The 26,518-nt window shown below is 49.9% G+C and overlaps 10 protein-coding genes across 10 annotated transcripts; 6 read left to right on the forward strand and 4 right to left on the reverse strand.

Moving 5' to 3' along the window:
* Window positions 1-265: 265 nt before the first annotated feature.
* ysh1 (cleavage polyadenylation factor subunit YSH1) lies at window positions 266-3,255 on the forward strand (the record flags this gene model as incomplete). The annotated part of the gene is made up of 5 exons (XM_056910606.1): window positions 266-418; window positions 473-570; window positions 818-1,964; window positions 2,021-2,669; window positions 2,732-3,255. 5 exons carry the CDS (start codon window positions 266-268, stop codon window positions 3,253-3,255), a joined length of 2,571 nt encoding a protein of 856 aa, XP_056766310.1.
* Window positions 3,256-3,435: 180 nt separating this feature from the next.
* On the reverse strand, window positions 3,436-4,967 carry N7458_007225 (aminotransferase, class III; the record flags this gene model as incomplete). The annotated part of the gene is made up of 4 exons (XM_056910607.1): window positions 3,436-3,690; window positions 3,756-4,208; window positions 4,269-4,615; window positions 4,670-4,967. The coding sequence occupies 4 exons, from the start codon at window positions 4,965-4,967 to the stop codon at window positions 3,436-3,438; spliced, it is 1,353 nt and encodes a 450-aa protein (XP_056766311.1).
* An 894-nt stretch (window positions 4,968-5,861) lies between these two features.
* On the forward strand, window positions 5,862-6,771 carry N7458_007226 (RNA-binding signal recognition particle subunit SEC65; the record flags this gene model as incomplete). The annotated part of the gene is made up of 2 exons (XM_056910608.1): window positions 5,862-6,316; window positions 6,414-6,771. The coding sequence occupies 2 exons, from the start codon at window positions 5,862-5,864 to the stop codon at window positions 6,769-6,771; spliced, it is 813 nt and encodes a 270-aa protein (XP_056766312.1).
* A 1,087-nt stretch (window positions 6,772-7,858) lies between these two features.
* Window positions 7,859-9,284, reverse strand: N7458_007227 (uncharacterized protein; the record flags this gene model as incomplete). Its single annotated transcript, XM_056910609.1, has 3 exons — window positions 7,859-8,630; window positions 8,706-8,783; window positions 8,833-9,284. The coding sequence occupies 3 exons, from the start codon at window positions 9,282-9,284 to the stop codon at window positions 7,859-7,861; spliced, it is 1,302 nt and encodes a 433-aa protein (XP_056766313.1).
* Window positions 9,285-9,909: 625 nt separating this feature from the next.
* Window positions 9,910-12,094, forward strand: N7458_007228 (uncharacterized protein; the record flags this gene model as incomplete). Its single annotated transcript, XM_056910610.1, has 4 exons — window positions 9,910-10,552; window positions 10,606-11,078; window positions 11,138-11,452; window positions 11,918-12,094. The coding sequence occupies 4 exons, from the start codon at window positions 9,910-9,912 to the stop codon at window positions 12,092-12,094; spliced, it is 1,608 nt and encodes a 535-aa protein (XP_056766314.1).
* An 808-nt stretch (window positions 12,095-12,902) lies between these two features.
* N7458_007229 (uncharacterized protein) lies at window positions 12,903-14,249 on the forward strand (the record flags this gene model as incomplete). The annotated part of the gene is made up of 2 exons (XM_056910611.1): window positions 12,903-13,551; window positions 13,642-14,249. The coding sequence occupies 2 exons, from the start codon at window positions 12,903-12,905 to the stop codon at window positions 14,247-14,249; spliced, it is 1,257 nt and encodes a 418-aa protein (XP_056766315.1).
* A 380-nt stretch (window positions 14,250-14,629) lies between these two features.
* On the reverse strand, window positions 14,630-15,960 carry sur2 (sphingosine hydroxylase; the record flags this gene model as incomplete). Its single annotated transcript, XM_056910612.1, has 2 exons — window positions 14,630-15,207; window positions 15,270-15,960. 2 exons carry the CDS (start codon window positions 15,958-15,960, stop codon window positions 14,630-14,632), a joined length of 1,269 nt encoding a protein of 422 aa, XP_056766316.1.
* A 1,886-nt stretch (window positions 15,961-17,846) lies between these two features.
* N7458_007231 (translationally-controlled tumor protein) lies at window positions 17,847-18,682 on the forward strand. Its single transcript, XM_056910613.1, has 4 exons — window positions 17,847-17,883; window positions 17,979-18,261; window positions 18,330-18,489; window positions 18,559-18,682. Exons 1-4 carry the CDS (start codon window positions 17,869-17,871, stop codon window positions 18,641-18,643), a joined length of 543 nt encoding a protein of 180 aa, XP_056766317.1. The 5' UTR covers window positions 17,847-17,868; the 3' UTR covers window positions 18,644-18,682.
* A 423-nt stretch (window positions 18,683-19,105) lies between these two features.
* On the reverse strand, window positions 19,106-23,157 carry N7458_007232 (putative C6 transcription factor; the record flags this gene model as incomplete). Its single annotated transcript, XM_056910614.1, has 9 exons — window positions 19,106-19,498; window positions 19,557-20,184; window positions 20,372-20,461; window positions 20,509-20,579; window positions 20,638-20,963; window positions 21,017-22,037; window positions 22,094-22,133; window positions 22,188-22,721; window positions 22,817-23,157. The coding sequence occupies 9 exons, from the start codon at window positions 23,155-23,157 to the stop codon at window positions 19,106-19,108; spliced, it is 3,444 nt and encodes a 1,147-aa protein (XP_056766318.1).
* A 1,204-nt stretch (window positions 23,158-24,361) lies between these two features.
* On the forward strand, window positions 24,362-25,773 carry N7458_007233 (glycoside hydrolase family 76 protein; the record flags this gene model as incomplete). Its single annotated transcript, XM_056910615.1, has 3 exons — window positions 24,362-24,368; window positions 24,411-25,114; window positions 25,171-25,773. The coding sequence occupies 3 exons, from the start codon at window positions 24,362-24,364 to the stop codon at window positions 25,771-25,773; spliced, it is 1,314 nt and encodes a 437-aa protein (XP_056766319.1).
* Window positions 25,774-26,518: the final 745 nt, after the last annotated feature.

Consider the following 26,518-nt stretch of genomic DNA (forward strand, 5'->3'; position numbering starts at 1 on the left):
AGATTAGTTAATGCCGCGTCTTTGGGAAGTTGGTCGTCTTTCTTCTTCTCCACCGTTCTTCACTTGTCTTTTCTTTGCTCAAGTCACAAATTAGTTGTCGCCTCGGTCATGGAAGTGCTCAGAAATCTGATTTGAGTGGCAACCTCTTCTAACCGAGCGAATCGGGCGGTGGTGCCCTTGGATCTGAGCGAATCCAACCCCCAGATCGAACCCAGACATAGCTCCTCCTTAGGTGCAATTGCAGGCGCGCAGTGCCCACGCCACCATGGCGACTAAGCGCAAGGCCTCGGCGATGGGCGCAGGTGCTGACGATGAACCGGTGGACCCGTCTGATGAGCTGGCATTCTACTGTCTGGGTGGAGGTAATGAGGTCGGACGATCATGTCATATCATCCAATACAAGGGCAAGACAGTCATGGTATGCAATGAATATCTTCTTTCTTGGGCTATCACTAATGGTCTGTCACCATAGCTTGATGCTGGTATGCATCCGGCCAAAGAAGGCTTCTCGGCCCTCCCCTTCTTTGACGAATTCGATCTAAGTACCGTCGATATTCTCTTGATCAGCCAGTACGTGGAATTTCCTTATCCCTCCTACATCTCCGAAGCGACAGGGTCTGCGATAAAGCGGGAGCCGAGCTGTGCCCTACATGTATATGATGAAAACTCAATACAGCCCAATCTCATGCACCTTTTTTACTCTGCCAATTCTATCTTCTCCTACTGTGAACATTATAGAACCATTTACAAAACGATTTCTTGCACTCTGTTCATTCTGTACATCTCAAATTACTGAGCTAATGTTTCTTGTTTCTAGTTTCCACGTTGACCATTCCTCTGCACTTCCATACGTCCTCAGCAAGACGAACTTCAAAGGTCGTGTCTTCATGACCCATGCGACAAAGGCCATCTATAAATGGCTGATCCAAGACAACGTCCGTGTCAGCAATACATCTTCTTCCTCCGACCAACGCACCTCATTATATACGGAACGTGATCACCTTTCAACTCTTCCCCTCATCGAGACGATCGACTTCAACACGACACATACCATCAACAGCATCAGGATTACACCATTCCCAGCTGGCCATGTGCTGGGAGCCGCGATGTTCCTCGTATCGATTGCGGGATTGAATATCTTGTTCACAGGTGATTATTCCCGTGAAGAAGACCGGCATTTGATCCCCGCAGAGGTTCCCCGGGGCATTAAGATCGATGTCCTGATCACCGAGTCCACATTCGGTATTTCTTCCAACCCTCCACGACTGGAACGCGAAGCAGCGCTTATGAAATCCGTCACGGGAATTTTGAATCGTGGAGGACGAGTCCTGATGCCTGTCTTCGCTCTTGGTCGAGCACAGGAGTTGCTCCTCATTCTCGAGGAGTACTGGGAGCGGCACCCCGAGTTGCAAAAAGTTCCCATCTACTACATTGGTAACATGGCCAGACGATGCATGGTCGTTTACCAGACATATATTGGTGCCATGAATGACAATATCAAGCGGCTCTTCAGGCAGCGCATGGCCGAGGCTGAAGCAAGTGGAGACAAGAGCGTGACCGCAGGCCCATGGGACTTCCGTTTCGTCCGAAGCCTGCGCAGCCTGGAGCGATTTGACGACGTAGGAGGCTGCGTGATGATTGCCTCCCCGGGTATGCTTCAAACCGGTACGAGTCGTGAGCTCCTCGAGAGGTGGGCACCAAGCGACCGCAACGGTGTTGTCATGACAGGCTACAGTGTGGAAGGAACCATGGCCAAGCAACTGCTTAACGAGCCAGAGTCTATCCCCGCCATCATGTCGAAGGTTTCATCCGTGCAAGGCCGCGGTCGTGTACCGGGAGGCAATGACGAGGACCAAAAAGTGATGATCCCACGTCGATGCACAATTGATGAGATTAGCTTTGCCGCACATGTTGATGGCGTGGAAAATCGCAATTTCATTGAAGAAGTGGCTGCACCCGTTGTGGTATGTACCTTCCTTTTATTTCTTTCCCCCTCCGTGCGTACTGACGTTTTGGGCAGATTCTCGTGCACGGGGAGAAGCATCAGATGATGCGATTGAAGTCAAAACTTCTCTCCCTCAACGCCCAGAAAACTATCGCCACCAAAGTCTTCACCCCCGCTAACTGCTCTGAACTGCGTATTCCGTTCCGAAAAGACAAGTTCGCCAAGGTTGTTGGCAAGCTCGCGGAGATGGCTCCTCCGTCTGAGCAAGACGACGGCAAGCTGATGGCCGGCGTACTGGTTCAGAATGGGTTCGACCTGTCCCTCATGGCTCCAGATGACCTTCGTGAATATGCTGGTCTGACAACCACCACCATTACCTGCAAACAACACCTAACTCTTAGCTCCGCAAGCATGGATCTTATTCGATGGGCGCTCGAAGGTACTTTTGGGGCTATCGAGGAGGCTGGGTCAAAGGTGAAGAAAGAAGGGAAGAAGGCTACAAATGGCGATGCTTTCGGCTCCAATGATCAGGAGGCGGCGGATGAAGAGATTCTCATGGAGGAATCCCGAACATACTTGGTCATGGGCTGTGTTACCCTCCACTACCACCCGCGAACTCGCGAGATCGAACTTGAGTGGGAGGGAAACATGATGAACGACGGTGTTGCTGATGCTGTCATGGCTGTGCTTCTCACAGTGGAGAGCAGCCCTGCCTCTGTGAAACGTAAGAATTTCCGCGCCCATCTCATAGCCGACACTTGCATGCTAACAACCACCGCCCGGCAGAATCCGCAAAGAACAAGCACCACCACCATCATCACGACGATGAAGAGATTCCAGCTCCCCGCAACCCCCATGCCTATCTTGGCCCTGAAGACCGACTTGCGCGTCTTCTTATGATGCTCGAAGCGCAGTTTGGCTCTGATATCGGACCCATCGAGCGCCCTCGTGTCCCGGCAGATCTTGTTAACGGGACAACCGAAACCGCAGAGGAGGTCAAGGAAGAACGTCTTGCAGACATTGAATCCGCGGAGCTAGACCGCCTCCACGCGCTTGGCATCCCCGTACCTGGTCTGGAAATCAAGATTGATAAGCATGTTGCTCGTGTCTGGCTCGAGACTTTGGAGGTGGAGTGCGCCAATGCTGTGCTCCGTGATCGTGTGCGCGTCGTCGTGGAAAGGGCAGTCGAGACTGTCGCTGGGCTGTGGGCCCCAATTTCCATGCCCAAAGAGGTTGTCGCCAATGGTTCTGCGAAAGTGCAGAATGAAATTGATGCTGCCGCGAAGAAGGCCGCTGCTATTGAAGCTTAGGGTTGACACACCGCGCATCTTGAGTTCTCATACGTGTATAATAATGGGATATCCTCTACAATATGAATCATTCTAAGAGATTGCACAACACTACTTGCTCTTGTTAATTTGCTCTTCACACAGATTGTATCTAGAATATCCTGGTCGCTTAGTCCAGTAAAGAAAATGACTATCATTAGTTTACTTTTCCAACTCTGCGAGGACGTCTGTCAGTACTCTGGCCAATACATCCACCAGGGTGTCAATTTCCTCCTTGGTCACAATGTAAGGTGGTGCTAACACCACATGGTCTCCACGAATGCCATCCACTGTACCCGTACATCCATAAAGTGAGACGGCGTACTCTGGTTGTAGACCCTTTTCCTGGATGTGAAACGATAGACGAGCCTTGGGGTCGAAGGGTTCCTTAGTTGCTTTATCCTTGACGAACTCAAGCTGTAAGAGGAAGTCAGCAAAGTAATCCATCAGTGACCGATGTACCAGATCCTTTGAGGACTTACACCCCAGAACAGCCCTTTCCCTCGAATATCTCCAACATTGGGGTGATTCTGGAACCGCTGACGCAGTTGCTCCTCAAGGTAAGCGCCCATCTTTCTCACGTTCTCGAGAAGAGACTGTTCTTTGATAGTCCGCTGAACAGCCAGTGCTGCCGCACACGAGATCGGATGACCTTGGTAAGTCTGCCCGTGTCGGAACTGACCCGTGCCCTTGTCTAAAGTTTGAACAATCGATTCATTGATCAAGATACCCGAAACAGGAGCGTAGCCACCACCCAGGCCTTTTCCAATCGTCTGAATGTCGGGGACGACGCCCTCCTGCTCCCATGCGTGCAGAGTTCCACACCGACCCATGCCGCTCATGATCTCGTCGAGGATGAACAGAGCGCCGTATTTCTCGCAGACGGCTTTCATGGCGGGAAAATAGCCTGATACAGCGGGCACGCAGCCGAGGGCCTGTTAAAAAGAGAGTTAGCAGATGTTTCATTCTTCAAGCGATGTTCCCACTTGACGTACCGCACCAACGACTGGCTCAGCAATAAAAGCACACACGGTGTCAGGTCCAACACGTCGGAACTCGGCGTCAAGTTCCGCTGCTAGACGAGCCACATAGTCGGCATCCAACTCGTTCTCCTTTTTACCACGATACGCATAGCAAGGAGATACATGAGAAGTGTTCTTGGCCAAGAGAGGCTCAAAGGGTTGTCTTCGGAGGACATGTCCACCGGCGCCCAGAGCACCGAGGGTGGTACCGTGATAAGAGGGCAGGCGAGCGATGAACCTGGTACGCTCAGGTTGAGGTGTAGATAACTCGAGGAAATACTGGCGAGCCAATTTAAGGGCCGCCTCGACAGCCTCAGATCCTGGATGAACGTATTAACTTTGCATAAAGAAAGAGACATCTGCAAACGCCATACCTGAGCTGACCACAAACAGCTTCGACAACTTCTTACCAGTAGACTCTGTTAAGAATGTAGCCAAGTCTTCTGTTACTTGAGTGCCAAAGAATGCAGAGTGACAGTATGAAATCTGATCTATTTGGTTCTTGATGGCTTGGTTGATCTGCTCATGGCCATGACCCAAGCATGACACCGCAGCACCGCCTGTGGAGTCAAGGAACTGGGTGCCATCTTCCAGAAAGATGTAGCATCCTTTGCCACCAACAGCCTTCCGAGGAATGAAGTGAGTATCCCTATGCAAGACAGCGCTAGACATGTTGGAGGAGGTATTGGGAGGCGAGACTCGTTTCGGGGTACCCCTGTAATTACTAGTTGCGGGGATGATGGGTAAAATGAAGCAGAGAAGTAGCGAACAAAAAAGTAATCCCAGAAGCAAGTCTACCAGGGTTCATAGCTTATCATTTATACCCCTTCGCCCAGGTTGTTTCACCCGAGGCTATTGTTCGATTGCGGGGCATAGTGGGTTCGGCATGCCGAGCCCGGAGGAAGCCGAGTGGCTCATTGGCTTCTCTGCCAACAGCCATTCCCCAAGGATATCGCTTGAAGATGATTGATGCATAGAGTCTCGTTTGGGATAGAATTGTGGGTTGAAGTGGGGGGATGTTCTCTCTTGACATGCCTATCTGGGATGGTGAAGCGCTCAGGGCGCTGCGGCATACCGTGGGATGCTATCGGCATTGCCGTCGATGACTCAATCACCAGGTTGGTAGGCCTGAAAGAGAAAAGTAAGAAGATACTCTCCTTATAACTTCTGAGTTTGTGAACTATACATTAATGGAGTAAGATGAAGCCATGGCCATCCTTACCGGCCTTTGAGTGTCGTAGTCTTCACCCCATCGTACGAATGTTCACTCTCGAATGGCTAAATCTCGGATTTGGCTGGAAACTAATTGGGGGATAATGCTTTATAATAAACTAAAGCCACAGGTATGTTTACAGTTCTTGAAAAGATTTAAAAACCAACATGTCGTGGCTCTGGTGTAGACGTCCTTATTGTATACCCCGGATTCCGTATCCGTAGCGGCAACTGGCCAGTCGCACTCCGCCCGCACAGAACAGAAAGCGCAAAGACCACCTCCCGCACTTTCTTCCTTCCCACCCCAAACTCCACCAACAACTCCTCCTCCTCCTCCCAACCAACACTCACACAATGTCGCACCACGCCCGTATCGAGGAGGTGTCCGACTCCGACCCCGAAGAGGTCGCCCCATCCGACATGATGGGCGAGGACTCCATCATCGAGAGGGCATCAATTCCTATTCGGTCGAACCCACCAGCCGCCGCCGCGCCAACACCAATGGCTCCCCCAATGGCCCAGCAGATGCCAGAACCTCAGCGCGAAATCCCCAAACACTTCCAATGTCTCTACCCGATTTATTTCGATAAGACTCGTTCGCGCGCGGAGGGTCGTAAGGTCGGCTCCGAGCTTGCTGTCGAGAACCCGCTTGCTAGAGATATTATGGATGCGGTGCAGATGTTGGGCTTGCAAGCTGGCTTGGAACCGGAGAAGCTCCACCCTAAGGACTGGGCAAACCCTGGTCGAGTGCGGGTGCATCTGAAGAACGAGGATGGCCGGCTGGTGAATCCGAAAATCAAGAACAGTGAGTGCCCGAACGCTTCCAGACGGCCAAGGAGATCTACTTTTCGCCGTTGGATGCGACTAGCGCATGTCTCATTACATGACTAACTTCCCCCTTCACAGAGCACCACCTATACATCCTCGTCTCTCAATACCTGAAGGCTCACCCCACCAACGAGCAATCACCGTATCGCTTGCGAATTCGCGGTCTGCCCATGCCAGAGAAGCTTCCTTCCGCCCCCCTGCCCCACGTGGCTGGAAGATTGGCAAAATCCTGCCCATCCACTCCCCTGCATACAGCGGCGGCGGTGTCAGCGACAATCCGTTCAAGGAGGCTATGGCCGAAATGCAGAACATGCAAGGGATGCCTGGGATGCCATCGATCCCAGGACTGGCTGGCATGCCTGGAATGGACGAGCCTTCCGGGTCTGCTGGTGGAGCGGAGAAGAAAAAGAAGGACAAGAAGAAGGGCAAGGCCTAATCGTGATCGGGCTGATGTTTGGCATTACAATGGACCTTCTACTTGCATTGCACGGCGATAGGCGTTATTCTTTCTTTGCTTTGAACTGGATAGAGGATATAAGGTTCCTTGATACCTCGAGTGACTGGTGCCCCGAAGAGTGGGATATGGGTTTGGCATATTTCTGTCGAACTGGGCAAGGTTTGGTTCGACATATGTACAACTTTTAAGAAAATAAGACAAGATCTGTACATGAAAGTATGATCCAGGATATGAGACTTAGGCTCGTACTTGCCTCTTTCCGGTAGCTGATTTAACTTAACACTCCAGAGGCGGATCGATTGTTATTCAAGAATACTTTCTATAGCACGCGTTGGCTGGATATACCTAGAGGGGCTATACAGGCTACATCAATACAGTTCGAATTAGGAGCACTCAAAATACTTCGGACATAGCATTGATAATTCTTCTCAGGCGAACCCACAAAATTAAACGAATACTCATTACCCTGGTGCTCTTGGAAGCGGATCAAGGGCTCGGTGGAGGCGAAGGATATGGGTTAGGCCGAGGTGTATTAGGAGGAGTTGGATAGGGGTGCCAGGTTGGGCAGCTCCCAGAGCATAAACCGGTGGAAGCCATTGTTAATGTTAGCCAAATACACACAGACACAATGTTGGAGCGAATTGTGAAGATAGGAGTACTCAGCTTGGTTGCTTTGCGTGGTAATTAGAAGAAGAGAGTTGCTTTGCTTGTTGGCTTGATGCTTGAAAAAAGATAGATGGTGATGATGAGTTGAGTATGGATGAGATCAAGGATTTATAGTCGAGGGCTTGGCTTGTGTTATTCTTGACTGGATTGTAAAAATAGGTTGGCATTGTTCGAACAAGGGACAAAGTGTCTCGTTTTTCAAAGGCTATTATTCGGGGCTTTGTTCGAGTATTAATAGACTTCATCATACACAAAGGTCGAGGCCGTTGGTGGGCTACGCATTGGATATCTAGGTATTTAAGTGTCTTTATCATGATTTGATGACGAAGAAGACGCAATGAACAATGCCTCTTTGAGGATACTGAATGGCTTAATATTTGTACTCATGAGCAACCTATTCTCACACCACCTTGTGTCTCTCCGGGGATCCACCATTTCTGTATTTCCATAATCGGCTGAAGTCTTTGACACGTAGAGTATTATGATCAAGATCGTCAATGGCCACGCCATTTCGCAAGGGTCTCCCGGTTTTTGTAATCGGAAACAGTGTCTCCTCTGTTTGTTCGTCAGAATTGTCAAGAGTTCCTGGGCCCGGTCTACTCTCGATTGATATATTTGATTTTGTCTCAACTTTCATATCCATGAAGGTATTAGAGTCGAGCACCCTTTTGTCGGAACCCAGAGTAAACATGTTGTCCAAGTAATGTTGGTTCATCATATGGCCTGACCCAGGCCGAACGAACAGACGACCAAGGTATCGGTTCGGAATGTTGGCAAATTGTAGCACGCCTAGCCAGGATACCACATCTTCGGTGTTGGCATAATGTTCAATATAGCCAATAGACCGCCTCGTTGGTGGATGGCTGTCGGAATTGTCGACTTCGCCCGACGGTCGACAGTTGCAAATAGGGTTATTGAAATGGTTGGCAGCATTTCCAAAAGTATAAACCTCCAGTTGGTGAAGAAGATGTTGGGGGAGCTCATCTAATAACCAGTCGATGACAAGGCCACCTTCAATACCGCCTTGACTATGGAGCACGAGGACCACCTTTTCCACGGATGGATCGAGAAGTGCTTCATTGAGGAGGACATGGGCTCTTCGTACGTCACCAGTGGCGTAGGCAAAACCACGTTGGATTAAACATTCGACCAGATCGAAAAGGACGCCGGAACTGAAATATGAAATATCGGTTAGTTGGTCTGGTTAATGCGCATGTATTAAAGTCCCATGGTTGATCTAAACGTACGTGCGATTATGTATACCGGTGATCTTTCGGCCAAATGTGTAAGATAGTTGGTCGATGTTGTCTTGCACCCAGTAATGACTATATTCATTAGCGCAGCTATAATATCTGAAGAAAATGGGAGTATTACCCATTGGCTATGCCATTGATAAAGAACCAGCGCTCTTTTGCATGGTCAGGTTGTTCGGCTATCGGGACGCTGGAGACCAATACTCGCTGAAAGCCGTTGAGAACGAACATGCATGTGACATAGTTCAAGGCGAGTGCTGTAACGATATACAATAGGATCCAGAGAGCGGGCACCAAGCATATAACCATTAAAGGTAGAGATAGGAGGAACAATAGTTGATAGACTGTGAGCAAGGCCTGTGTTATCAAGGACAAACAGCCCTGAAAGGATAGATTTAGTTCATCGAGTGGAGTCGTTTGACCCAACTGAAGAGGAAGAAAGATTCCCGGAAGAGCCCAGGCATATTGAACGACCAGGCAGATATCGCTCCACAGCAGACAAAGCGGGGACGCGGTGTATGGCAGCGGAGTGGCGCTCGAGTTCCGGCGGGTGAGACGAATCTGGGGATCCATGATCGCCCAGTAGGACAAGTACAACCAGTTTGTGCGAATCTGGGGAGATGAACCTGCAGATTTCGCGGGTCATAGACTTGAGCTGGATTTTCAAGAATCGGTTGGATCCAGGGTAGAAATGAACAGAACACTGTTGACTTCAAGACTTAACAAAGCGACCGCAGCAGGCACCCGAGGGCAGCTGCAACTGTCATGTGATGGGGTTGTGAATGGCCTCGTGTCCACCTGATCCATCGTCATCTTCGGACTCTTCGTCTGGTTTGACATCATCTCTGCACACGATCTGCATCTTGGTCGCAAGTATGAACGCACTACACATGGTATAGGACAAGACTCTTTCTATTATTAAAGATTCGAATAAGCACTATATCGGATCGCGCTCAGACCCCTGCACTGGTCCCAGCCTTATCATGCTGACTCACTGGGCCCACTGAACTCGTTGGATTTGACTTACTTTTCTGAGTGAACCCAGGACAGCCTCATCGGAGTTCGGCTAGTCCCGCCGCTAGACGACTTTGAGTCATGTTGACCACGGTCTTTAATCATTGACAATCCCAACAGCCCCTTCCAGTCCAGTCTATGGAGGTGGTTGTTGTCAATATCCACACAATCTTGAACAGCGACTATGGCGATGAACTCTATATCCAAACTGGAGGAACCGTGGGTGCGAGATGAGCTAGTGGAAGTACGCACCGGGAAAGCGAAACCAGTCTTTGGTTTACCCGTCCAGTCTGCCATCTTCAAGTCTGTCCGATATGGCTCGGTTTCAGTCGACCTGCTCGGCTGCCGCGGCGATGAACATGTGTACGAGTTTCACGGCGGCCCCGATAAAGCGCTCCTCCAGTATTGCTCCCAGCATTATGATACTTGGAGCGAGGAGCTGCCAGGGAGTGCGCACCTCTTTCGTATTGGAGGATTCGGCGAGAATTTGGTAGCACGCCGAGCAAACGAGCGCAACACTTGCATTGGAGACATCATCCGTATCGGCCCTGAGGTGATTGCCCAAGTAAGCCTACCACGGCAACCATGCTACAAGCTTAACCATCGATTCCAAGAAAAGAATCTGTCAAGGTTCAGCCAAGAACGATCCCGGACGGGCTGGTACTATCGGATCATCAAGGGAGGGTCGATTCAAGCGGGCGATGAACTGGTTCTGCTTGAACGTCCAAACCCTCATTGGACTGTTGCCAGAGTCCAGCATTATCTCTATATTGAGAAAGAAAATTCTGGCGTGATGAAAGAGTTGGCAGATCTCGATGCATTAGGAGGTGAGATTCGAAACATCTTCAGAAATCGATTGAAAAAAAGTTTGAGAACCAAGAGCAACGACTCCTGGGTGACAGTGCCATGGCCCTTGATATGTGGGCAGAATACCGACTCATCAAGAAAGTCAAAGAAACTCCAACGGTCATTTCTTTCAAATTCACAGCTGTCCATCCAAGACAGCCGACAGAGCCAGTTCTACCAGGAACGCATGTTCGTTTGAAACTGGGAGGTCGATTGATTCGAGCTTATTCCGTTGTTGAAGGAAGCCGCAACCAGTTCACCTTGGGTGTGGCTCTCGATCGACAGTCGACTCGTGGCGGCTCTCTATTCTTACATGAGACCCTACAAGAAGGTGACACGATTACAATTAGCAATCTTGCAGCGACATTCCCTTTGGCTGAAAAGGTCGACTGCCATATTCTCATCGCCGGTGGTATAGGAATCACTGGTTTGCTTGCATCGGCTCAAAGACTGCAGCAAACGAACCAAGACTATCATCTTCACTACGTGGTTCGATCGCTGGATGAGGTGGCCTTTGAACCCCAAATCAAGTCATTAGGTTCCAACGTTACGATTTATTGCAAAAGGAGGGGTCACCCTTCGATGTATCAGTCGTTCTCCAACAAGCTGACAGTAACGCCCACATTTACTGCTGCTCTGGAGAACGGTTGATGAAGGCTGTATGTGACACAGCAGCCGAGCTCGGTTTACCAAACGAGAATCTACACTTTGAGTCATTCCAGGTCAATAGCACGGGTGATCCGTTCACGGTGGAACTGGTCGAGTCTAACAAGGAAATGGAGGTAGCAGCCGGAGACAGTCTGTTGGATACGCTTCGATCTGCAGGATTCGATATTCCATCTACATGCGAGGCTGGTAATTGTGGGACCTGTCGAGTGGGTGTACGCAGTGGGCGCGTGGAGCATCGGGGGACAGGTTTACTGGAGAATGAAAAGGATACTGCAATGCTAAGCTGCGTGTCACGGGGAATTGGCCGAATTCAGCTTGATCTATAGTTATAGATATGGAGCTTACTTCTAGGACTCCGAAGAAGGGAATTGTGTTCTCGCATTGTCTATTTCAACAGTCGTTCGTTCTATGTGATTGTATGACCTCTTCAAGAAATACTATCAGGATACAAGTAGAATTAACAGAGAAACAAAAGTAGCATGTAGAATTGGGCAGACGCGAGGGCTCACATTCCAAATACGCTCTAGTGGTACTTCGATAATATCAAAGCAAAGGTCCATGAGGCACATGCTGATACGCAGAGATCCCACAGCGAAATCCATGGAACAGAGCACAGCAAGGAGAAGAACGGCCATGGTAATCCGAATGAGACGGCGGAAAATACTGACCACACCTAGACCAATCTCCCAAATAGTGTCCAAAATGGAATTCGAGATAATGTCAAGCGGGTCACTGGCTACCAGTTCGCCAATGTCCTGGAGCAAGCTAATGAGTGCTTTCATGAAGAGCTCCCTGACGAGACTCACGATGAGGGTTCTGACGGCATCCGCGAGGATCAATCTACAATTATGTAAAATGTTAGTCGTAATGTCGCTGATCATTGCCAAGCAGAGATCTATGAAGAGACCAAGGTAGGAAGGCTGGATACCATCTGGCAAAAGTAAATAGGCGAGCCTCTTCCAACACTCACCGAAGAAAGCCATAGTGCACAAGCTCAGGTGTAGAGCTTAGGTGAAGACGTAGAATATCAACATTCAATAGGCATCATCTTTATAAAGGGAGTTATGGGATATGCCGGGTGAATGAACCCCTCGTGAAAGACATTGTTCCACAGGCGTATATGATATCTCATCCCATAACGTAACACTTGAAGGCTTCTCCAAGCGAACAAAGAGACTCTATGGTGGCGCCCTGAATTAGTCACTCTGACAACCCAGACAACTTAGACAAAGGATGGGGCACCTACGGTATCCACCACAACCCAAGACTCGAAACAGTGTACCCTTGACATTCTTTGAAAAGAAAATAACAGCAGATCATGCTGGTCTTTGGGAGATCAGAAAAACGACGAACTCTCAAACGGATGGATGCAAGCCATTTATTTCCCTGGCAAAGCGTATAAAGGAGTGTTGTCGCCATATTCCTAGCCTTCCACACACTTTAGACTACTATCTCATCCATTCCCCTCACCTACCATCCACTGTTATTTCCCGTCTACATACAAAAACCTCAAATTTATTGAAAAATGTGGTGGCAGGCTGGCGGCAGCGAATCAAAAAGGCCTCCAAGGCCAGCCGATCATCTCGTGATGGGCATGCTCATTCCTCCACTCGTGAGACCTACCCTCGACCAAGCACCGAGATAACTAAATCCGAAATGAAAATGCTGACAGAGGTTCTTCACTTAGACAATACCGCCTACGGAGGATTATCACTCGAATACCAGATCCAGGAGTTGATAAAGGGTCTTCCCAAAGATCTGAAGAAGAAAGCCAACAGCCGTGGAGGGGAAAGCTCATCCAGAGACCTCTGTGACCTCCACCGGTCTTTGAACCATTATCTGGTTGATGATATTCTCCGCCTGATCAAACGTGAGGTCACATCTCATTTCCGCCAACTGGACGCGTACCCAGAACTCATCGAGGCAATGGAGGCGGAGACTCTTCATCGTCTTCGGGCGCTGAAAGGACTATGGACCAATCCAAGCCCCGATGGCCCCGTTGCCCCAAAAGCATGGCCATACCAGATCAACGGATGCGCAGCCTGTATACTAGCTCGGATCGCCTCCGACAAAGACGCCCTCCGCAACTTGCGTATCGTCATCCAAAGCCGCACACGGACCTGCAAGAACCATCGTCCGCGAGAACTGAATCTCTTCGTCGATCATTGTATCAACCGGTTTGACTCGGCCGAAGCGGAGGAAATGCACAGCACGGCTAGTCAACTCGCGTTCGGCATGAAGCGCGCTCGCAAAGCCTGCGTCAAGGCGTATATGCGTGATCGAGAAGATGATCCCGAAAGACCATCTAGGCGTAAGCATCATCGCCATTCCAGAAGAACAGGTAGTTCGATCCCGTACCGATCGCACTGAGAAGAAACCAGCACTGAGCTGACCATTGCAGATCATGCCAGAAGGCATCGAGATCCGAGTTTCGCTTCCACGACTGCTTCGAAGGAGAATCTTGTCATTGAACCCTCTTTAATACCGTATCCCCTCACTATGTACCACCTCCAAGACAGCGGTGGATCGCAATCATCAAGTGACTCATGGGATGATTGTGACGATAATCGCCGTCGACGATCAGAAGCTCCGAGTCCAGAATCCCCGTGTTTCAAGCGCGCCGTTCGACAACCAGATCACCTGGGTTCCAAGGTAATCTTTCGCGAGATCAAATGGAGGAATCTGGCAAAGAAGTCTGAGAAAGTCACCATGTATCAGAAACTCGCGGGGGATAATCCTTATTCTCGAGCTACGCCGGTTCCAGAGGCCATGGTTGATGCGTTGGGGGTTCAAAAGGCTAGACGGTACTCTGAGTCTAGCTTGGCTTTATTTCGGCCGACAGTGAGTGATGACTCTGTCGAGAAAGAGAATGCTATGGCCTCTGGTTCTGTCAGCGATTGGACGGATGATGAGTGTGAAGACTTGGGCTCGAATGTTTCGACACGCAGGGACCCGGTTGCGACGGACACGACTCGGAGTTTAGTTTGTGGACACCACAATTTCATTTGAAAAAGGCCAACGGTGTTCTTGATTTGCTCGGTGGTCTGGTTTGACCCGTTCCCTACTCCTGATATGAACAGCATCGTTAATTTAAGTATTATGTTTATGATACTATGTGACCCAATAAGCATCAATGTGCAGTAAAGAAAGAGATAGACATTATTGACAGTAACCTGCGAGAAAGTCGTAGAGAGTACCATGTACAGAAAAAGAAAGACTGGCACATTCTCAAATTATTAATACACGGGACCCAAAATCCCATTTACAAGAAGCAAGAAAGAAAATCCCACAGCAGCCCCAGGGAGTTGGCCCGCAACTCCGGGAGACTGACGAGGTAATGCAATGCAGAGACAGTTGGCACGTATTCAAAAACTCATCACAGGATCAACTCAGTTGTGAAGAACGCTGTTAGGAACAGCGTGACTTGGGCCCTTGAGGCTGTCGACGGTCTTTCGTCGAAGGCGGGTCCGGGTTGCTGGGCCCTCGGGCGAGACCACGACTCGCTCATGTTCACGCTCTTCGATAGCAGGCACAGCCGGCGCTGTAGCTTTGGCTTGGGCAGCGTCCATGTCCACTTGCTTTTGGGCGCTCTCCCGAGCCCGCTCATAACGGAGCTGAACCTCGCCCTTCCACTGTGTGTTGAGGAGACGATCCCAGAAGATGAAGAAGGGCTGGGAGAAGTTATTCTTGATACCCCAGCTTTGATGATGAATATCGTGATAGGCAGCGTTGTTGGAGGTGAAATGCTGTAGGGGATCCCAGGGGAAGGCATATCCACAGTGGTCATCGACAGTCTTGATGGTGGAGCAGGTGAAGAACCACATGGCCTGGCGATTGGTCATACCAGAAACCAGGAAGCCGATGCCTGTACCGGCAGTGTCCAAAAGGAAGCCCTCGACGGGGTGATTGTAAAGAGCGCCGAAAGCGTACGGGACATAGAGGCGGTGGTGACGGGAGTGGAACGTCACTGCAAATGTGTTAGAGATGTAATCAATCAGGCCCTGGATAAGTGGGGTTGATTCAGCTTACCATAGAGCCAGCGATTCAAGTGCATAGCCCGGTGCAAAAAGTACTGCCAAGTATCCACGATGGAGATGGCAAGCAAGAACTGAAGGGCCGGAACAAAGTACCAGTAGATGAAGCTAGCCACTGACAACTCCCAGCTGGCGAACGCGGGTGCAATGACCTCTGCTCCGCTCTCAAGGATTAGAGACTGCACCACACCGGGGTAGGAGCCGCCAGCCAGCGCGCCGGCGATCATCGTGTGTCCATTCTGGGACATGGATTTGGCCAGGCCTGCCGCGTCGACGCCAACGAAAGCCAACATTGGGGGAATGGCTTTCTGGAGAAGTCGAAGACGCGTCGCCCACACGGCCATATCGTACTCCTCACGGCCCACCGTCTCCATCGCATCGAAGTAGGACATTCCAAATCCGGCAATCGTTTGAATGACCTGTTGCACGATCACATCGCGTACTACTTCCCACCGGGTGACTTTGTTTCGTTTCAGCACCTCGGCGGGGGTATGGAGGCGGTATTCCTCAAAGTATCCGTTGACATCGATGTAGTGATAGACCATCGACATGCCCCAATAGGCGACGATGGGCAATATCAGCGCAAGAACGTTATCGGGGATTGGCGGAAGTAGCGGTTCCCGCACGGACAGGGTGTAGGTCGGCAGCGGAGGGAGATCGAAGGCGACCGAGGCGTTGACGGCCATGATGGGGTGGATTAGAAGAGGTGGGTGCCACTGCTGGGCGGATTTGAAGGCAATGAAGCCACTACAAAGGAGATTTTGGATCGACTTTTGGGGGGGGGGGGGGTTGCGAGTGCAGCTGAATAATTCAGAATTCAGGGACGAGAGACAACAAAAGGGAAGTCAAGGCCTGACGACGACCGTAGGAATTGGCAGCAAGCGCGATCAAGCTGCAGGGAGAGACTCGGACGAAGACACAAGGGAAGGCATATGATAAGAATAAGAATAAATTGAAAGGAGGGGAAGGGAATGTTCGTTCCGTAAGGCAAAAGATAAAAAAGATCCACGCGGGATCAGGAGGCGAACGGCGCAGGGCGAGAGACCCGAACAGGCCGATGGATCTTGGGACTTTGGGCCGGTGGCGCCAGACGGATGCGGCCTGGGGAACGGGACGGGTACGGTATTTTTGGGCACTGGACCGCGGATGATGGGGGACAATAGCGGGGGAGCTGACCGTTGGGTATTGTAATGGCCTCGTATCGGGTGTCTTCAGGATGTACTGTACATAAAAGTACATCAAGCCCACCAATAATGCCATCGTATGGAGAGGTACCCACAGGTTCCATGATCCGCTTACTGTACCGAGCATCAACAACATCCTACAGGAGTATATCTATGGACAGTAGTTACTCAACTATGAGTTGCAATCATGCTGGCTCTTATGACATTCCTAAGTACAGCCAATGGATCTCATGTCCATGATTACAATTGGTTGCCTTGATCAACGATGAGGTGTGCCAACTCCCAGTGGTCTGACTTGCCTTTGAGATGGGGAGACGGAGTGGATAGCACCACCGTTGATGCTGATCACTATCGCAAAAGGGGACTGGCTTAAGCTAGTCTCTATCTGGTTGGACATCACCCGCCTTGTGATAGTTTTGGAATTCGAGAGTCTCGGGGGAAATCTATATCTATACCTCGAACGGAAGCCCTCCCACGGGCTTAACTAGGAAGCAGCGGCCCGCTAATGTTGATTTGATTCCGTGTTACACTGCGGCTCGATCTCCTGATGTAAGTTATACATATTCCGATCCGACAAAGTGTTTCATCATGGACTAAGGTCGGGAGAAGGAGGGATTTACTTTATTCCGTTCATTCCCTTCTCATTCAAGATCCTTTACGAGGCTGGGACGAAGGTGGTGCAGACCACAGTTTACAAACAGGGAGTGCGATTGCTTCAACAAGAATGATTCAATGCCAGAGGTACAAATCACTTACCTGGGAGTTTTGAGGTTAGGCTCAGCAACTTCGTAAAGCTATGCCTACCAATGGCCATATCTATTCATCTATTAGCATGTCGATGAAAACTCAATTTCAAAGCTTCCTGAAGATCAAACAATAGATCCTTCGAGATTCTACGAATGCCCTCGATCTAAGTAATTTAAGAACTTTGCAGAGCTGACCACATTATTCTTTCACTGTTAATAATTATCTATCCTATACACAGGGCTCCTCAGCAAGGACATGGTAATATCCATGATAGGTGGATATCTCGATCGCCGCCCTGTGCCAGGGTGTCGAATCTACGAGGGAAAATTAACCCATCATCTTTGCACTCCACAAGGGGAATAATAGTGTACATCACCAGGGTCCAGCGGAGAAACCATGTGTTTAGCAAATAAATAGGCTCTAACCTCAGAAGTAGGTGTTCAAGCATCAACATGAAACAACGAGGCTGTCAACTAGTACTAGGCCCAGCTGACACTGACAGTCCAAATCCCGTGACCTGGAGAAGCAAACAAGGCAAACTCCCCCACCAACGAGGTGCCACTAAAAAAACTTCATTTTCCCCTCCTTTTTTTGTTTTTCCCACCCCCTCCCTCTCCAACCTCATCAATTCCCTTTGTGATCCATCACTCCTTAACCGCCACCATGATCATCTACGAGGTATGCCGATATCCAATATCTGCCCATATTTTCGCTTGGAAATTCCGCAATTTGCGCTGCGACATGACTGCTGGAATACTAACGTCGATCTCCAGGACCTGATCTCCGGAGACGAGATTCTCTCCGACACCTTCAAGATCACTCCCGCCAAGGACTGCCCCATCCTCTGGGAGACTGACTGCCGCAAGTACCTCAAGAAGAAGAACGAGGACTTCGAGCTCGCCGGTGCCAACCCCTCCGCTGAGGAGGCTGGTGATGAGGGTGGTGATGATGAGGCTGTCATGGTCCACGATATCGAGGACCAGTTCCGCCTCGTCTGGCTCAAGACCGAGGAGGGTCTCAAGCCCTCCAAGGATGCCTTCAAGTCTCACCTGAAGGGTATGTTTTTTCGGCGCATCTTTCAGTCTCGTTCCAAGCGTCTGACACCCCTTTTTTTTCCATTCTAGGTTACCTCAAGAAGGTCCTCAAGAAGCTCGAGGAGACTGGCGCCAGCGCCGAGAGCATCGATGAGTTCAAGAAGAACGCCCCCGTCGCCATGAAGAAGATCATTGCCAACTACGACAACTACGATGTCCTCATGGGCTCCTCCATGGACGGTGATGCCATGTGAGTAACACCTTTGGAACCCCTGGTGGCATTCGATATTTCTTTTGATGCTAACCCTTCTCTCCTTAGGCACGTCCTGATTGACTTCCGTGAGGACGGTGTCACTCCCTTCGCCACCGTCTGGAAGCACGGCTTCCGCGAGGTCAAGGTCTAAACGTCTCATCCCAACGGGCGACCACAAAATGCACTTGACTTGAAGAAAGACAAACCAACGAAGAATCGCGAACTCTCTACATCCGTGCCTGGTTTGGTCGCGGGGATCGCACATTCCCTTCCGCCGGGCCTTATTGTCTGTTCTGGCTTTTTACACATCGCATCTTCGTATCCTAATTGACCGATCGATCTGATCGTCAAGAGTTACGCCTCATGAATCAATAAACCGTTACGTTTTTATCTCCAAAATATATTTCACTTCCAAATGTCTTGTATTCAAACGGCGTAGATGTATCTTCACTGCTGCCTGAATCGTGGTATTATTAGCGCACGTAGACTTGGATTTTTGGAGTATGAACGCCTCGCTGAATGTACACGAAATGCCAAATGGCTGTTTTATCTTCATTCAGTCGCTATATTACATGTGACCAGTCTATGTGCATTGTATATCGCCTTCAACCCATCAGCAATACCCCGTCCAGTCACTGGACGGAACCCCAGGGTTTCCAGAGCCAGTCTCTGCCCAAGCTGGTGGTAGATTCCCATTTCCAGGCAAAGATGTAGCTGGTAGCCCATTAAATCGCACGTCGGCGTTCGTATTGGTACCAGGAAAGCCGATATTGGCAAAATCCAGCCCAGAAACGGGATCCAACTCCATCAGTTCATCGGCGACGGGAAGATGTTGTCCGAAGACGGCATCCCATTGATCCCAGTCAAAATTCAGGTTAGGGTCAACCATTGATGGTGGGGTGGGAACGCTCATTGGGGGTAGGTTAGAAGAGACCGGATCCATGAAAGGCATGGCTGGAGAGTTCGGAATATTGGGGGAGAGGTTGTTCTGGTCGACCGATTGGAGCTGCAGAAGGGGTAGTCCGAGGCTGAGGAGAGGAAGGAGAGCCAAGTGATGGTGCCACCTGGGGAGAATTTGCGATGGTGGCGGGTGCAGGGAGAACGTCGGGAGTCGGAAGAGTGACACCTGCTGGTGTGGGGTTTTGCTGTGGAGTTGGAAGGGGAGCAGAGGTTCGGGTTGGTGGGGACAGTTGATATGTGTGTCGCAGTGGGCTTGGTTTGCCGGACGCGGAAGTTACCGCGGGGCTGGGAAGGACGTGAGAGCGAGTCATGTTGTAGAACATGCGGTTGAAATCGGAGAGTTGGCGATCAGGAGCGACGGGTTGATGTGAAGGCATGGTGGCTAACGTCCCAGGGGATGCAGGCACAGATGACGTCCCTGAATAGAATGGTCCACGGGAGCCACGAGCTTCTCCCGCTGGGGATGCTATACCAGCCTGGATTTGATCTTGCTCGGTCCAGAGCATTTGTGGATTCAAACCGGCTTTTTGCCATGCCTTTTGGCGCAGGCGACGGATCATGTCCCATGCTTCGCGGCCACCATCCTTTAGCGGCCGTTGTGTGGAGATGCCATCTTCGCCACCAACCACGCCGCCATCGGGCCCGGAGAGAGCCAATATTCGGTCGATAAAAGCACGCGAGCGTGAGGCCTCTGGGCTATACGGTCGCTCGTATAGGTCAATAAGCATGATCCTGTACAGGTTAGCTGAATCGAACCAGAAGGGATCTATAAGAATGGGGTAGAGCCTAAAACACAACAGAAAGAGGCAGGCGAGGGGTTGGAAGGAAGATGACCTACATAGTCGCATGCATGGGTTGATGATTTCTGGAAATAGGTCAGTTCTGATTCTTTTTCTCCACGAAATGTGCTATTACTTACCCAGGCCAGCTCCATTGAAAAGGTTGAAAGTCGGGGTCAGTCGCAAGCTGGATAAATTTCTCCATGAACCCGTGACAGTGGCGAAGGGCACTGTGATCGTTAGACATCGTTATACAGGAATGCTGTGAAGGTCTTACCTTTGTCGTGCCGCCGGCCAGATTCGACTGCGTGCATTTTTGAGGAACGGCTGATATGCCACACAAAATGCCTGTGTAGAGAATTTAGCTATGAAAAAAAGCAAGCTGCAGAGAATGGACATCACTAACCTTGTCAATATATAAAGATAGAATAATCCGAGCCCATTTGTGGAACGAAACAAGAACTGCAGTGTGGTATTGTTCGGGACAGCCGTTAGGTCCTTCGCCTGGAAGCTCCGTTTCGGTGGAACGAGCTTCGACAGGAGATTTGGACATAGATAGTGCCCGTCCTGATGATACTGAAGGACTACCAGTAGGCAAGCCCTCCGGGATTCTGTTCACTATTGAGTTCAGTTTCAGCTGTAGGTCGAGAAGGATTGCTCGCAATTCCTCCATATCGCTACGGGTGAGAGGCTTGGTGCCGAGCTGAATCTTTAAAATCTGACGAACAGCACCTGATAACTTGTCAGTGATCAATGGAGCTTCAATTTCCCGGTGACACACTCACGAGCCATTGTGTATTTCCCCCTGGCAGTCATATAGAAGACATTCACCATGGATGGGCCGCCACACACGGACGGATCGTCAGGGTTATCGGGTAACCTTTGCGTGGTGGCAAGCAGTTTTTCATATTGTTCCGCTGTTGGTGTGCCCAGCAAGGTATCCTTGATCTCACTAGTCTCCCGCACGTCCCAGTAATTTTCGTCGCTCACGAGTGGGGGAAGGCCGCTCGACATGGCAACAACACCATCCATGTGCATTATATGCCACCAGAGTCGTCGTCGATACTCTGCCTCGCACGGTTCGATGCCAAAGTTGGCTGGATCGCGGTGTAGACCCATCGTTTGGGCCACTCTCATGGCCAGGCTGACAAACAGACTGCTTGTCAAAGGCTCTTCTTCTTTTGACAATATAGTCTGCACTATGAGATAGGCTGCTAGTCCCTGAAGGGAGGGACTGCGAGGAAATGAGATCTTCGTTAACCAGCGAGTCACCTCCTCGCTGTACATTGCAGAGAGTGAAACACGCGAAGGCGCATTGAACTCGGCTTTGATGGTTCTGATGGAGATAGTCACAGAACCACCATACCAGATAGCATACAGCAAGGGTATGAATGAAGGATTCGGACATGATTCTCCAGAATAACTGGTGTAGTCATACCAGTCCCAAAAGGCATTGTAGAGTTTCAGGATAGTGGGAGGATGAAGGACAGGGCTGATGGCGTGGACGCCTGACATGAAGCCTTTATATAGAAGGTGGCTCTGGCGCCGTGTGGGAACATGCTCAAGCATCTCAGGCTCAACAGTCTGTTCATTGACCGACGGAGAATCACCGGATGGGAAGATGATGGATCGCTGGAAAGATCCACCTCGAGATTGAGATATCGCAGAATATGCAGAGCTATCAATCGTCTCTTTCCAGGCTTTCCGCGAGCCGGTCACAGGGTTGTTGGAATCATCATTCGCATTCTCTGATGATACATCGTGCGACCGATTTTGATCTCTCAGTAACTGATTAAGATCATTTATCTAGAATCTGAATTAGAGCCTCCTCCAAGATATATCTGGAGGGATATCAAACATACCTCGTGGGAAATATAGGCCCAGTATGTTGTTCCCACGTATCTGACGCTGTTAGGTACGGTGTTCCTCCAAACCTTTAGCCCTCATTCCACTCACCTGGATCTTCCACCATCCTCCAAACTCAAATGTCCCAAATTGAGGCTGCCAACTGGATCAACGAGGTCGGTTGCTTGACCCGACGGGATAGGAAATTCATCGCCACTCGATTCTGCTGCTGCACGTGGACTTGATCGTCGAGAAGAAACCGACGGTCCATTTCGAGTGCCACTGCTTTGTCGCAATTGTTCTAGCAGGGCAGACTCCATGCCTCTAAGGGGAGTCACGCCCTGTCGCTCTGCTTCCTCGAGTGCATGAGGATTACCACCGAGCCGTTCAATCATGGACATAAGTTTGTCGAGTCGAGCCTCAATGGCGCGAGGGTTCCCCTTTTGATCGCTTGGTGAACCTTCGTCTCTGAGGTGGCCATACATCGATTGCAATTCGTCCACATCTTCCTCTAGCGTTTGCGGCATTTCCCTCCTACGCTTCAAACCATATCCAGGTCGCATGGACCCCTCTCGCGCACTTTCCGTGTTTTGCGACGATGCCGATGCATCGTATATGCACTCGGCGCCGGTCTTTGCGCAGTTGCTGCATATTGGGTGAACCTATGTCAAGAAAACCGTCAGTCAGACTACCACTTAGGTTGCTAATGGTCCCAGTTGGGTTACCTTATCGCATTTCACTTTGCGCCGACGACAAGTGTGGCAACTGTAACTCGCACGATTTCGGGTGATCTGACGGCCTCCGGCGAGGGGTCCCCGTGCCGATGACGGAGCGCGCCCAGAGGAGGTCGCGCTCGGCGACGGCTGGGCGTTGGGCGGACTGAAGTCCATAGTCCCTGGCGCACTACCTCAGAAGATTGAGGAAAGTGAAGAAGGGTACTGAGAACTACCAGCTGCCCGAATCGAATTGCGGAATGCGGACTGCGATTGCGGGGAACGAACTGGCCGACCGACTCGTGGGCCAATGACCGCATTGACATTAGAATCTCTGCCTTGAAATTCAGGCGTAGATAAGGCATCATTTTCGGATCAATGCCGCCCTTCGGACTACGCCTAATTAACGAGTAGGCGAGGGGCAGATCATTGAAATCCTCCTCCTTTCTACCTATGTGAAAGCAATGGCGAACGAATTTTTCATTTAAAATAGATGGCAATTTTGCCTTCAGCTGTGGGCATCGAAACTATGGGCGCTTTCACCTGTTCAACATACGGTATAGTTGAACGAAGATCCCAAATTGCGAGTCGCCAGGATTTTCCTAGTCACGCATCTACACTCTGTGAAATATTCTGATTATGTATCCCCCAGCTTCCGCCTTCTGAGCAACTATCTTGGGCTGTGGAAATTTGAGATCAAAAATAGCATTGATTGACCTCCACTTGGCTCGCCAAGTGAATCAATCGGCCGGCATTGCCCGGCTGCTCGTCTATGATCCTAATACGGAGGAAAAATATCACGCTCGCCCAGGAATTGAAGAACCCCCGTATGTTCTGGCGGACAGTTCATTATTGCTTGGCAGTCTTCTGGTCTACAGACTTGGCATAGACGCGGCCAGCGGGGCTAGCGCTAAACATACGCGTCCAGAGCATCCGCCGCTCCCTGCCAAGACAGGGCCAAGTCGAAGCTGTTCCCAATTCTTCGCTGCAACAGGCTCCAAGGTATAAGCCTGGGCTCGTTTCAGGGGGTCATGATCGTTTGAATGGTGTCTCGGCAGTGGCTATGGGAGACAGTAACCAACCAGAATGCAGAATGACCTCAAAGGCATCTGGGTGCTTTGGGACGGAACCGCCAGAACTCGCTCTCTGTCTTTCACTCCATCGGCGCCAAGGTACATGATGGATCTTGGAATAGGTCTCATTATGTTAAATGTGGGCACTTCAAGGAATTGGCGGAACCAAATTTATGCTATTATTACTACCGACACCCCCCGTCAACCCGTTCAACCTGTGCAGAACCACTCTGTATCCCTACAACTCTCTTACTTGAGGCACTCGTTAGAATTGTCATCTGTGGCTGAGAAGATTTTATATTTGACTTCATAGCTTTCTTTTTGTTCTCAATTCCTCGTTTTGATCAGCAGTCCTCAACCATACGACACCCATGACACGCCGATGGCTGGGCGTAAGACAATGGCTTTTGCTTTCATTAGGGCTATCAAGCCTTACAACTCATGCCACAGCAGCAGGCATATCACTTGATCTAAGTAGCTCTGGTCAGCATGTTCTATCATGAAACGTAAGGGTATTTTGGTGCTTCTTGCCTAACGTGTGACGATAGATTCAATAAAATCCGCAGCGAGTACGGTGGCTTACGACCTAGTCACCTTCTATACCGGCAATAACACTGGAGATGTTCCTGGAAATTTGCCAGACCCATACTACTGGTGGGAAGCAGGAGCTTTCTTCGGAGCGTTGATCAATTATTGGGCTTTTACTGGAGATTCCACGTACAACAAGATCACCCTTCAGGCGATGGAACATCAGGCCGGGGACAAAGGCGATTTTATGCCCTTAAATCAGACTTACACTGAGGGTAACGATGATCAATCATTTTGGGCCATGTCAGCTATGATGGCTGCTGAGCGAAACTTCACGAATCCGTCCTCTTCTAAACCAGGGTGGTTAGCAATGGTGCAAGCAGTCTTTAACGAGCAGGCCCATCGATGGGATAAGACCAGCTGTGATGGTGGCTTGCGTTGGCAAATTTACACTTGGAATGCTGGGTACGGTTACAAGAACACAATTTCAAATGGCTGCTTCTTCGACCTTGCCGCTCGACTGGCGCGATATACGGGCAATGCGACATACGCCGAGTGGGCCAACAAAGTCTGGAATTGGTCCAAGAGTAACGGCTTAATCACTGCAGACTATCAGATCTACGATGGTACTACTGTTGACTCGAATTGTTCTTCATATGACCGGACTCGATGGTCTTATACCGCTGGCATCTACCTTCATGGAGCTGCCGTGATGTACAACTACGTAAGTGGACTAATACTTGCAGGAAAATGCCCAAGAGACTGACTTATTCTTCATAGACTTCATCTCTTTCCTCAAACTCATCTTCCAATTCTTCCACTGTGTGGAAAAACCGAATTGATGGGCTGCTCACCTCCGCTAACCATTTTTACTCGACGGACGAGTCTAGCTCCAACGTAATGGTGGAGCCTCCCTGTGAGTCGACGGGTAGCTGCGACACCGATCAATTATCCTTCAAAGCATATTTGTCTCGCTGGTTAGCCGATGTCATGCAGCTAGCCCCTTATACATATGACACTGTTATTGCGAAGGTTCGTGCTACTGCAACGGCTGCTGTCAGCCAGTGTCAGGGAGGATCTTCGGGTACCTATTGTGGACATAAATGGTCTAGTGGGAGTTATGATGGTACCACTGGAGTGGGCCAGCAGATGGGCGTTCTAGAGGTTCTTCATGGACTTCTCGCTACAGATATTAGTGCTCCCGTCACGTCGACCACGGGCGGATCCAGTGAGGGTAACAGTGCTGCTGGGACCGAGTCTGATGAAACGGAGAGCCAAATTTTGTTCTCTACCCTAACGACTGCGGATAGAGTTGGCGCCGCGATCCTAACAGCTGTGGTCTCTGGTTTGATCTTTTTTGCGGTCTACGTAATGATTGTTTGAGTTTCAGCGTTTTGTGTTTGTTTAATCTTCTAGAGAACAAAATATAGTTAGCTTTCCATCAATAGACATCCGATCAGTAGAGGAACTGATCAGCTCGACCTTGGGAAGTGCCTTGAATCATGCCTGAAGATAAGTTGTTGCGAAATGACCGCATAACTATAGTTTGCCTGATAAGATCTCAACAATAGCCAGAAAAATGTTCAAATTGTAGTCAAAGTTTCCATCTGCTCCAACGTCCATAATAAGCACATAGGTCGGTTGAGTTGCCGACTTTCCCAGCCTAGAGTAGTAATCCAATAATAATCTCGTAACGGCAAATTTTGCGATGTGGAACAGACAATATCTCAGTGAGTTCCGCGTATTGGAGACTTTTCGGAAAAATTACTTTCAAATACATTATTTATCATATGATTAGCCTAACATTCTGGTTTCTTAACACCAGGCCTGTAAGTGATTGTCCGTGGGGCAGTACGAAAGGTCAAGCCATGGGAGGTCCGGGAGAGGCGTTCTGCAAGTTCAGCCTGAATATGGCCCACTGGGCAAAGTCAATTCTTGAATGTAATTTCCTGATTTGTCGTGCATGCTGACCCTGCAATCGTGATGCAAGGTTCTCGAAATTGCGACTTCGCCGGATTTGCGGCCGATATTTTTCCGAGTGGAAAAGCATCGCGGAAGCATGCAGATTGTCGTCATCATGGCCTTTCTTCAGGCTAAATGGCCTCGTTCTTTTGCAACAAATCATGCC

Source organism: Penicillium daleae, assembly GCF_028827525.1.
Source record: "Penicillium daleae strain IBT 16125 chromosome Unknown utg000006l_segment0_segment0, whole genome shotgun sequence".
Taxonomy (NCBI): Eukaryota; Fungi; Ascomycota; class Eurotiomycetes; order Eurotiales; family Aspergillaceae; genus Penicillium; species Penicillium daleae.